Raw genomic sequence first — 12022 nt, forward strand, 5'->3', positions numbered from 1 at the left:
AATTTTCTATGTACTGTTTTGTGTCTGGTGGTTATTACTTAGTATTCTCTTTTCAAAGCTGATCCATGTTGTAGCATGGAGATAATTACTTTTGTGTATTTGGTTAGTAGGAATAGATGATCAAAATCACAATGGTATGGGCCTAGGAGTTTGGCCTAGTGGTAAAGTGCTTTCCTAGCCTGCATGAAGATCTGGGTTTGATTCCTCAGTACCACATACATAGAAAAACCTGGAAGTGGTGCTATGGCTCAAGTGGTAGAGCCTTGAGGAAAGCCCAAGAACAGTGTTCAGGCCCTGAGTTCAAGGCCCAAGACTTGGAAAAAAATCATAATGATGAGATGGGGTGCCAGCTCCTCTGTTGTGAAGACACAAATGAATGGGAAATAGGAGAAGAGAAAGAAATTGTGAATCTCTGTCATGACCATTCCTTCTGTCAGCCTTTTCTCCCATTGTCTCTTTACCTGAAAAGGTCTTCCCTTTTCCCCTGTATCTAAATCTTATGCAGTCTCAAATCCAATGAAAATGCCTTGTCTTGACTTGAGCACTCTGCTCCCTTGAAATCCTTCAGCACATCTGCTGTGTGCCACACAATTCCCACTAGATTAAGCATATTGTTTTGAAAGGTTCTTGTATGTGTGCATTATAAGATCTCTTGTAAACTCCTCAAGGACAAGGGCCATTTCTTCTGCTCTGTTATGTCATCCACAGTGCCAGTGGCCTAAGAGACCCTCTGTACCCTTTGCTGGCTCACTAACTGGAGAATTCAGTTCTACTTTCTAGTTCTTGCCAGTAATGCAAAGAGCACACAATAAAGTCCTTTCAGTATTAAATGACAAATTCAAAGATAGAGGGGCTGAGAAAGTACAAGCACAGAATTACTCATTGTCTCAAATGCCTCATGGGAGCCAGATCCCAGAATCCTCAGGTTAGATGTGGGAATAATTTTTGATATTCTGTATGCAATGGTGCTTCTCAGATCAGTATTTCACCTAGATTGAATGTGTATAGTAATAAAAGCATGGATTACATGAGTCAGGAAAAAGGAAGAATATCTGTTATACAATGAATATATATTCTCCCAGTCATGTTTTGTGGCTGCTAGTTCATGGGGGAAAGTAATAAATTTTACATTTTATTGAAAACAGAGCCACCAGAAAAGAAAATACATTTGAGAAAAGAGAGGGGAAACATATATTGATGAATGCTTTAATTATTCTTAGATGGTAAATATCAATGGGTATTTTAGGAAAGGAAGTTGTATTCACACTTCTTTGAATTCTGGGTCTCTCCTTTTCCTAGGCAATTTTGTTTTCTTTTCCATGGCTACTAAGTGCTCTTATAGAATCCTGTTTCATGATATACATAGTTTGAAGTTGTTTCACAATGTCCAGATCTTATGAGAAGTGGTAATCAAGGCTGGAAGCAGATAAGCCCTTTCCTCAGGATCTAAATATATAGGGTTTATTTTGTAATGGGGTGCTGTGACTTGTCTTTCACATAGCCTTATAGACTGAAGTTAAAGAACTTCCTCTTGAGTAAGACTAGACTGGTGTTTTTTGTTTTTTTTTTCCTAGACAAACAGGATTCTAATTTGGGTTCACAAGGAGAATCTGTACAGCTTGCAAATGATACTGAGTCTTGACATTTCTCCTGTACAACAATTTGTAGCTCTGGCCTAAGGCTCTGGCTGTATTTAGCATATGATCTTTGAAAAGTATGGGAAAATATACACGTAATGTGATGTCAGGCTTCTTTAAACCTCTATGTAAATGGCACACATTAAAAAATCAAGCAGACTGTTAAATAATTTTTCTTTATAAATATAGCAACAAGAAGATTGTAACAAACCAACCGAAGAGACTGAATGTGACCTGGTCCACCATTGCCTGCTTTTTTGGGGGCAAGAGAAGCATTCAGTCTATCAATGAGCATCTTTCCTTCCACAGGGAGAAGATTTGAGGCTGGAAAAACATCTTCAGAGTATTAACCCAGCTAGAACTTCTTCTCATCAGGAGCCCCAAAGGGTCCTATAGCAACCCTTTTTTCCCGGGTGGTTCGTAGATCTAATGATGATGGACTTCTTCGCATATTTAGGGCTATGACTGGACTTCGTAGCCAGGGATTTGGTGCTGGGGGCAAAACAGGCTGCAGAGAAATAGTAATATGTGAACAAGTTATGGCAAACATAGAGTTTCATGTGAGAAGGTAGACCCAGAGTGAAAATCTCTTGAGCCATGGTTTGTTAGAATAACTGTGAGTTACTTAAGTTAGTATGAATATAGAATGTATGAGTCCTATACCAACCCACCCTGACCCTAGATAGCATATATGTTTAAAGCCAGTCTAGAAAGAAAAGTCCTCTTATTTAAATATACATGTATAAAACAGTATATATTTTAGCCAGGCACTGGTGGCTCATGTCTATGGTCCTAGCTCCTTAGGAGGCTGAGATCTGAAGAAATCACTCAAAGCCAGCCCAGGGAGGAAAGGTTGTGAGACTGTTATCTCCAATTAACCATCAGAAAAACCAGAAGTGGTGCTGTGGCTTACTTGGTAGAGTGCTATCCTTGAGACAATGCCCAGGCCCAGAGTTCAAGTCCCATAACCAACAAAAAAATTTATATATACATATGTATCTCTATTTATAAATATATAGATTTCATAAATATGAGCTCACATATGATTTCATAAACACATGAGATAATATATAATCTCATATGTGTGATATATATGTGATATATATGAGTGTACATACATGTAATAATCATATACAAATTATAATTTTGTAGGGCTGGGAGTTTGGCCTAGTGATAAGAGTGCTTGCCTAACATGCATGAAGACCTGGGCTCGATTCCTTGGTACCATATACATAGGCAAAAGCTAGAAGTGGTGCTATGACTCAAATGGAGGAGCTATAACCTTGAGAAAGCCCAAGGACAGTACTCAGGCCCTGAGTTCAAGGTATAGGACTGGTAAAAAAAAAATACAATTTGTAATTATTTCAAAACTGGAACTTATATATGTAAGTAAGTAATTACTTTTTTTTCCAGTCCTGGGCTTGGGCTCAGGGCCTGAGCACTGTCCCTAGATTTTCTCAGGCTAGGGCTCTACCACTTGAGCCACAGCACCACTTCTGGCTTTTTTCTATGTATGTGGTCCGAGGAATCGAACCCAGGTCTTCAAGCATGCTAGGCAAGCACTCTACCACTAGGCCAAACTCCCGGCCCAACAATTACTTTTAAAAGATGCCAAAGGGGGGCGTGGGGGGGGAGGGAAATGGGTACCAAGACATGTGAAAGGGTATCAATGTACGTGAATTAATGCACCTTCTATCTGGCAAATATCATGTAACCCTTTTACTAATTACAATAAAAAATGCAAAAAAAAAAAAAAAGATGCCAAGGGCCAGGAGTTTGGCATAGTGGTAGAGTGCTTGCCTAGCATGCACAAAGGCCCGGGTTCGATTCCTTGATACCACATACATAGAAAAAAGCCAGAAGTGGTGCTGAGGCTCAAATGGTAGAGCTCTAGCCATGAGAAAGTCCAAGGGCCCTGAGCTCAAGCCCAGAACTAGCAAAAAAAAAAAGGTTCCAAGAAAAGATATGCTAAATATATTATAAATTAAAAATTCAATTTACAGAATAACACGTTGTTCATTTCTTTTTGTTTTAATAAAAGCTCTTCAGCTCAAGGCTATCTCCCTACCCTTGAGCCAAGACCCACTTCCCATTTACTAGAGATTAATTGGAGATAAGAATCTCAGGTCCGGGCTGGGAGTTTGGCCTAGTGGTTAAAGTGCTTGCCTAGTGTGCACGAAGACCCGGGTTCGATTCCTTGGTACCACATACATACAAAAAAGCCGGAAGTGGTGCTGAGGCTCAAGTGGTAGAGCTCTAGACTTGAGAAAGTCCAAGAACAGTGCTCAGGTCCTGAGCTCAAGCCCAGGACTGGCCAAAAAATAAAAAAGAATCTCAGGTCCTTTTGTGCTGGGCTGGTTTTAAACCTTGATCCTCAGAGCTCAGCTCCTGAGTAGCTAGGATTACAGGCATGAGCCAGAGTTTTACTTCATTGCCCAGGCTGGTGCACACTTTGTGAGCTTAGGGAATCTTCCTGTGTCAGTCTCCAGTAAGTGGGACTGCAAATATATACCATTTATTCAATATTTTCCTAGGAGAAGAATTAATGTGCAAAAGATATTAAAAGTTTAATGGTTTGAGTGATTTATTCACTGTAACATATTATAATATAAAGTTTCCTGAGGGTTGAAAATGTGTCTTAATGGTAGAGTGCTTGCCTAGCATGCATGAAGCTCTGGGTTCCATTCCTCAGTACCACATACATAGAAAAGTTCAAAGTGGCACTGTGGCTCAAGTGGTAGAGTGCTATCCTTGAGCAAAAGAAGCTCAGGGACAATGTGCATGCTCTGAGTTCAAGCCCCAAGACTGGCAAGAAAAGAGACTCCTTAGTATATGTGGATGTACAAATAATCATATATATACACACTAAAACACATATGTGAACAATAAATAGGATTCAAATGTAATTTTTATTTTATCTTCATTTTCCTCATCCAACAACATTTTAAGGACATTATTCCAAACCATTAAATTATATCTATATGAAAATGGTTATTTTTTTTTAAGCTGGAAGTGGAGCTGAGGCTCAAGTGGAAGAATGCTAGTTGAGCAAAAATAGCTCGGGAAAATGCCAAGGCCCTGAGTTCAAGCCCCAGGACTAGCACACACACACATGCACACACACACACACACACACACACACACAGTTATTAATAGCTCCTTTTGTGTAAGAACTTAGTAATGTTTCAGGAAAAATGATGAAATTAAAGATAGTCAGATTCCAAAAGGCAACTCCTACTTTCAGGGGAAACCAGAAGACGGAACTATCAACAAGATTCTGTAACTGAGGAAATCCTAAGATGCTGAAAAAAGAAGAGGATGAGGTCACAGGAAAGACTGGGAGAAGGAGATATAGCACATGGAAATGACAAATAGCTCTCTTAGTAGCTGAGCACAGCCAGTTTTGCAGACAGAGAAGCCTAGTGCATTCCTCTTTTTAGGATGTGTCCTTTGTCAACTAAAAACCATTCTTTTTGAAAGGCAATTCTATCCCCAGTAACAAATACGATATATTCTCGATATCAGTATGCCTGTATCCTAGCAGTAGGGAGTCTGAGACAGGAAAATCATCAGTTTGAGGACAGCCTGGATTACACAGCTAGATTCTGTCTCAAAAACAACAAAAGCAACAACAGAAAACAATGCAACAATAGGTCACAAAGAAAGTAGCTATGTTCTCCGGGCCAGGAGTGTGGCCTTGTGGTAGAATGCTTGCCTAGCATGCATGACATCCCTGGTTTGATTCCTTGGCATCACACACACAGAGAAAAGCCAGAAGTGGTGCTGTGGTAGAGCGCTAGCCTTGAGAAAAGTCCAAGGACAGTGCCCAGGCCCTGAGTTCAAGCCCCAGGACTGGCAAAGAGAAAAAAAAAAAAGATAGTAACCATGTTCTCAAAAGCTTAGGCAGACCACATTGTCTGTTAAATGAGAGGCTAAATTTTAAGTAGCTTATTTAATAATCAGGAAAGTAAAGACTGAAGATTCTCTAGAGAAGCTGTAGCTGATGAAATAAAACCTCAGATGGTGGGAAAGAAAGACACCAAAAAATGCATGTGCAGAAGTTTCTAAGCTTTTATGAGAGAGAAGGTAATGACTGCAGATGTCTAATGAAGAAAGGAAGTTAGGGGCAAGAACTCTTAAGAGTTTCAATCACAGAAGTTTTCTGCAGAGTAACTGGAATTTGTGTAGAATCTCGAACTTTCCCTGGTGACATTCTATGAAAAGGTCATATGGCACTTTATAGTGAAGGCTGCTGGGGCATAATTCCGTTCACATAAACGAAGACTGAAGGAAGAACATGGCAATATGTAGACTAGAAATGGCCAGTTGTTTCTCTCCTAGAAGTGACTAGAAACTTAACTTTTAAGTTGCTTCCTGAATATGAAGTCTTCATAATCTGTCAGGGATTCTGCCTCTGAGTGTGACCCATGTATGAAATTCAACGTTTACTAACAGAGGGGAGGGGCCTGGTAGACGGATGTGGGTGTGGCCAACCCGGTGCCGGTTGGAGGCCACGCCCCCTTCCCAGAAGGCACCGCAGCGGGAACTCCGCTGAGGTCCTTTCCGGTCAGTTTCCCGCGGGGCTCGTACTTCGGTACCAGCATGGATGGGCTCCAGCCTAGTGTGGCTCAGTTGAGACGCGGGCGGGTCAAGCGCCGTCGCCAGCCGCAGCCACACAGCGGGTCGGTCTTGGCCTTGCCCTTGAGGCCAAGGAAGGTCCGAAGGCAGCTGAGGAGAAATGGCGCGTCCCGCGTGGCTGCATTGAGGGCTCCGGCGCCGCCGAGCGAGGATTCTGAAGACACTAGAGTGGAGTCGACGGCCGACGGGGAGGGAGCCGCGCTCCACGGCGGGCCGGCCGCTGCAGCCGTGTGGAACGCGGGCCGGCGGGAGCCGCGTGGCCCCCGGGGGTCGGCGGAGCTGCCGGAGTCCTCGGCCGCCGCGCGCCCGGGGCTGACTTTGACCGACCCCACCGCCCTCCGAGGCGCTGCTCAGCCCTTGGCGGTCAGTGTTCCGCCCGCGACGCTGGCGGGACCGCAGGCGGCGGAGGCCGCTGGGGAGCTTCCCCGGGACTCCCCGCTGCAGCGCATCTTGGCGGAGCTGAACCGCATCCCCAGCAGCCGGCGGCGGGCGGCGCGCCTCTTTGAGTGGCTCATCGCGCCGGTGCCTCCCGACCATTTCTACCGGCGCCTTTGGGAGCGGGAGGCAGTGCTAGTGCGGCGGCAGGATCACGCCTACTACCAGGGCCTCTTTTCTACCGCGGACCTAGACTCCATACTGCGCCAGGAGGAGGTGCAGTTCGGCCAGCACCTGGACGCCGCGCGTTACGTCCGTGGCCGACGCGAGACCCTAAACCCACCGGGCCGCGCGCTGCCCGCCGCCGCGTGGTCCCTGTACCAGGCCGGCTGCTCTTTGCGCCTTCTCTGTCCGCAGGCTTTCTCTACCACCGTGTGGCAGTTTTTGGCGGTACTCCAGGAACAGTTTGGAAGCATGGCAGGCTCCAATGTTTACCTCACGCCCCCCAACTCACAGGGCTTTGCCCCTCACTACGATGACATCGAGGCTTTTGTACTGCAGTTGGAAGGTAGGAAACTCTGGCGTGTCTACCGACCTCGTGTTCCAACTGAGGAACTGGCCTTGACATCAAGCCCCAACTTCAGCCAGGAAGACCTTGGCGAGCCGGTACTTCAGACTGTGCTGGAACCTGGAGATTTGCTCTATTTTCCTCGCGGCTTCATTCATCAAGCAGAATGCCAGGATGGAGTTCACTCCCTGCACCTCACCTTGTCCACATACCAGCGCAATACCTGGGGTGACTTCCTGGAAGCAGTGCTGCCTCTGGCAATTCAGGCTGCAATGGAAGAAAACTTGGAATTTCGGAGGGGTCTACCTCGAGACTTCATGGATTACATGGGGGCCCAGCATTCTGATTCCAAAGATCCTCGAAGAACTGCTTTCATGGAAAAGGTACGGGTCTTGGTTGCCCGCCTGGGACATTTCGCTCCCGTCGACGCTGTAGCCGACCAGCGAGCCAAAGACTTCATCCACGATTCTCTGCCACCGGTGTTGACTGATAGGGAGAGGGCACTTAGTGTTTATGGGCTCCCAATTCGCTGGGAGGCTGGAGAACCTGTAAATGTGGGGGCCCAGTTGACAACAGAAACAGAAGTCCATATGCTGCAGGATGGCATAGCTCGGATGGTGGGCGAGGGAGGTCATTTGTTCCTCTACTACACAGTGGAAAACTCCCGTGTTTATCATCTAGAGGAACCTAAGTGCTTGGAAATATACCCCCAACAAGCTGATGCCATGGAACTGTTGCTTCGCTCCTACCCAGAATTTGTAAGAGTAGGAGATCTGCCCTGTGACAGTGTAGAAGACCAACTTTCCTTAGCAACCATATTGTATGATAAAGGATTACTGATCACCAAGATGCCTCTAACTCTAAACTGATTTCCTGTTGATGACTTAAAGATTGCAGAACTGATTCCCTAGAGCCACTGTCACTTTTTAAACTCCTTACCTTGATAATTACCAGTACAGTCATACTTACCTTAATGACTGCTTCAGTGTCACACATCTCAGATGGTCTTCTAGAAAGAACCATTTCATCTAGGTTTAAAAAAAAAAAGAAAGCAGAAATTGGAGGAGGAAAAAAAACTTTTTTTTTTTTTTTTTTGGACAAGTAACCTTGATCCCTGATCATTTCAAAACACCAGCTTCTTTCCCCCTCAAGCTTCAGGGTAATTTCAGGGTACTGTGTAACACTGACTGGGTCTTAGTGCTTGACACATTACAAGTTTTTTGCAAGTTGCATTTTTTGTTTCAGTTTTTTCAGCAGTTTTTTTTTTTTTTTTGTGGGAGGGTGGGGTTGGGATAAATATGCTGTTTGTTATTATGTATGAATTTTAGAAGTTATTAAAGTGAAAAAATCTTTCCTTTTCTAAACCTAGGTTGTTATGTTGGTTGGTTTGAAAAAATACAGGAGAAGGAGGGACATAAGAAAAATCCATAAGGAATTGAGATGAAAGGCAATTTGGAAGGGTTCCAACATATAAATGAAGCATGTTAAGCCAGGAGCTGGTAGCTCACGCCTGTCATCCTCGCTACTTGGGAGGCTGAGATCTAAGAATTGCAGTTCAAAACCAGGCCAGGCAGGTTTATCTCCAGTTAGCTACCAAAAAAAACAACTGGAAATGTAACTATGGGCTCAAGTGATAGAGTGCTAACCTTCAGCAAAGAGTCAGGAGAAGTGCCCAGTCCCCGAGTTCAAGCCCCAGGACTGGCACCAAAACAACACAGAAGTATGTTCACTTACTAAAGAATAAGGCCTGGGACACAGTGGTAAATAATTTCTTAGCATGCTTTAGGCCTTACCGTTCCTTGGTACCCTTTCCCCTCCCCCACAACATTAAAGAGGAGTAACTCATTGGTGCCATTTATTTAGCTTTGGGGATAATTTACTCACTTCAGTTCTGCCATTTGAATCCCAAACAGGACAGTACTTGCAGAAAAGTTATTTCCCACTAGCAGGATCCATTTTAATAAGTTCTATTGTTTCTGCTCAATTCTTTTTTTTTTTTTTTTGCCAGTCCTGGGCCTTGAACTCGGCCCCTGAGCACTGTCCTTGGGCTTTCTCAAGGCTAGAGCTCTACCACAGCATTATTTCTGGCTTTTTCTGTGTATGTGGTAATGAGGAATCAAACCTGGACCTTTGTGCATGCTAGGCAAGCACTCTACCACTAGCTCAAACTCCCAGCCCTCTTTCTGCTCAATTCTTAATCAAATCAGTAGCTGATGCTGCTTGGATAAGTGCAGCATATCACCCAGTTATGCTGTCATTAGCCTTAATAACCAAACTGTAGCAAGCTGGCCATGAGGAAAGGCTGGTGTTCAGGTTACTTTCCACATTTTTGTTTTTTTTTCCTGGCAGTTGGAAGAAACTCCCCCAGTTCTGACAAATGAATATTATCAGAGGTTGATGGAAAAGAGCTGGTGTACTAGCAAGAACACTGAACTTGGAACCTGAAGACTTGGGTTTGGGGTGGTGGTTGGTAGGCAACTGGCTGAGTGACCTGAGGCTGCTGCTATGCTTGGGCACACAGAGTTTGTAAGTATATTTTGGTATATTTGGCTTGATTTCTGCACCCTCAGGTGCAGAAATTCAGGTCATGTTCTGAGATGTTAGATGTTTTTATAACATGAAGCATAGATGTACTTAAAGATGGTACATTTTCCTCCAATCCCACTTTCCAGAGATAATCACTCTAAAAAACTAATTGTAAAAGATACCTTTGGGAGTTGCTTAAAGATACACAGTAATTCTTTCTGTTTTGTTTTTACAAAAACATAGGTCCTTTTTTAACCTAAGGTTTTGGGTTTTGTTTTTTTTCAGTACTAAGGCTTGAAGTCAGTTTTATACTCAGTAAGGCAGCTTTTCTACCACTTGAGCTACACTTCCAGCCTTGGAGCTAACTTTTAAATCTTACCAAATGGAGATACCTTAGACAAAATCACAAATGAATTTAAAAACATGGTGTGTGGAGGGGGAACAAAGTCTGAGGAGGAAAAAAATGGTGATCAAGAAAAAGAAGTAGTTGTTCCTGACTTATCCTTCAAGGCTCCCCACTTAGTCCCAAAACACCTAGAACTCTGAAAAAGTGCCTTATTAAAGGAGTCAACAACCTGGGCAGCCTACCCTGAAAAGTATCTTGGAGAAAAGTAGGAAAGTCAAGTGCTTTTTGTCCCTCTTTGGGCTGTGAGTAAATACGTTTTGCTTCTTCCTTCACTCTTTGTACAACCATTTCCATTTTGAATATTTTCTGGCTCAACAAGTCCTTCTGGTTTAGCGTTTGAATCTAGATTAGACAAGAATGAGTTAAAACGACTGTAGTAGGCAATAAAATAGTAATAAACTACTTACATAATGCTTAATAAAAATTATGCCTTAGGCAAATAGGGCTCAGATTAAGAAGGAGAAGGAAAATTTAGAACATTTTTGTATGTAATGCAAAAGAGAAAAACCAAGTTAGATCTCAGGCAGAGATAAACATTTCTTTTGGATATTCCTTGCTTGTCCCTCAATAATCTGTTACTATGACTCACTTTATATTGCTGTGAAAAAGCTTGTATATTTATTAAGTTTTGAATTCTACCCACAAGTCTGGCCTTGGCTGGATAGTCCCCTTCCCCTTGTAAGGCATGGTGAAGAAAAAAATGAGATGGAAAGGAAACTTTAAAAACAATAACCGTGGCACGCCACCAGTCATCACACATGTAATCTTAGCTACTCAGGAGATTGAGATCTAAGGATCACAGTTCAAAGCCAGCCCAGGCACGAAAGTCCTGAGACTCTTACATCCAAATAACCACCAGAAGTGACACTCTGGCTCAATTGGTAGAGTAGTAGCCTTGATCTGAAGAGCTCAAGGACAACAGCCAGGCCCAGAGTTCATGACAAAAAACAACAACAAAAGAAAACTCCAGTAACCGCTGATTTTGAGGGCTCCCTCTTTATGGGATTATTAGAATTTTACCTTTTCATTAGATTTTCTAACTCAATTTTGCACAAGTGTTTTGCATCTTCATATGAAATAATACATGTTTAAAGTTGTGGAATATTTCTGTGATGAGGAAGAGTATATGTATATGCTTAGAGGAAAAAGGGTCTTTAATGCTCCTGAATATTCTCTAGAGAAATATAGTTTATACTTACCCTCTTCCTGATTTCTGTAATCAATTCTTGGTGACCTTCTTTATCTATGTTGAGTGTTTTCATTGCCTGATAAACTTCCCTGAAAGATAAGAAGGGGGTCTTAGGTTGTTCTATCCTGTCCTGAGGAGGGCCCAGAGTATGGCCTAGTGGTAGAGTGCTTGCCTAGCACACATGAAGTCCTGGGTTTGATTCCTCAGGGCCACATAGACAGAAAAAGCCAGAAGTGGTGTTGTGGCTCAAGTGGTAGAATGCTAGCCTTGAGAAAGCATAAGGACAGTGTCCTGGTCCTGAGCTTAAGCACCAGGGTTGACATAAAACAAAGCAAAACATGGGGGGAATAAAGGTAGATAGGAGATGGGGGTGGGGCAGGGAATATAGGACTTAGAATTTGGCAAGAGTCCAAAATTCCAATCCTAACTTCAGTTTTGCTGAGCCCTCAAGGTATAGTTATTTCACAGTTCGCAGAAATACCACACAGTTTTAGAAATAACTTATTTGAAGCTATCAAATACTTTTTATAATGGATAATAAATGTCTTCTCATTTTACTGTCACCACAGCACTGTAATTATAAACTGTAATATAACAGATTGTGAATGGCTGGTCTCTTGGCTGAAATCATTTGGTCTAACTCTGCCAAGGCAACTACAGGCAGGACTCACAATTCAGTAAAT

The 12022-nt window shown here is 43.1% G+C and overlaps 2 protein-coding genes across 4 annotated transcripts in view; one reads left to right on the plus strand and one right to left on the minus strand.

Moving 5' to 3' along the window:
- Positions 1–1797: 1797 nt before the first annotated feature.
- Positions 1798–12022, minus strand: part of Heatr4 (HEAT repeat containing 4) — a 74573-nt gene continuing 64348 nt past the window's right edge. For all 3 annotated transcript variants that reach the window (XM_090344438.1, XM_090344437.1, XM_090344436.1), the window contains exons 14-17: positions 11350–11428; positions 10333–10492; positions 8188–8246; positions 1798–2145 (exon numbers count right to left, since the gene is read on the minus strand). In XM_090344438.1, the coding sequence (XP_090200564.1) occupies positions 1993–2145; positions 8188–8246; positions 10333–10492; positions 11350–11428 (451 nt within the window). In that variant the 3' untranslated portion in view covers positions 1798–1992. The remainder of the gene's footprint in view (positions 2146–8187; positions 8247–10332; positions 10493–11349; positions 11429–12022) is intronic.
- On the plus strand, positions 6221–8754 carry Riox1 (ribosomal oxygenase 1). Its single transcript, XM_090344439.1, has one exon. The coding sequence runs from the start codon at positions 6240–6242 to the stop codon at positions 8085–8087; it is 1848 nt and encodes a 615-aa protein (XP_090200565.1). The 5' UTR covers positions 6221–6239; the 3' UTR covers positions 8088–8754.

This window comes from Megascapheus bottae, chromosome 14 (genome assembly GCF_031878675.1).
Source record: "Megascapheus bottae isolate mThoBot1 chromosome 14, mThoBot2.hap1, whole genome shotgun sequence".
In the NCBI taxonomy this organism is placed as follows: Eukaryota; Metazoa; Chordata; class Mammalia; order Rodentia; family Geomyidae; genus Megascapheus; species Megascapheus bottae.

Coding starts and splice junctions, on each gene's coding strand:
- Riox1 (XM_090344439.1), top strand. CDS start 6,240: ATGGATGGGCTCCAGCCTAGTGTGGCTCAGTTGAGACGCGGGCGGGTC.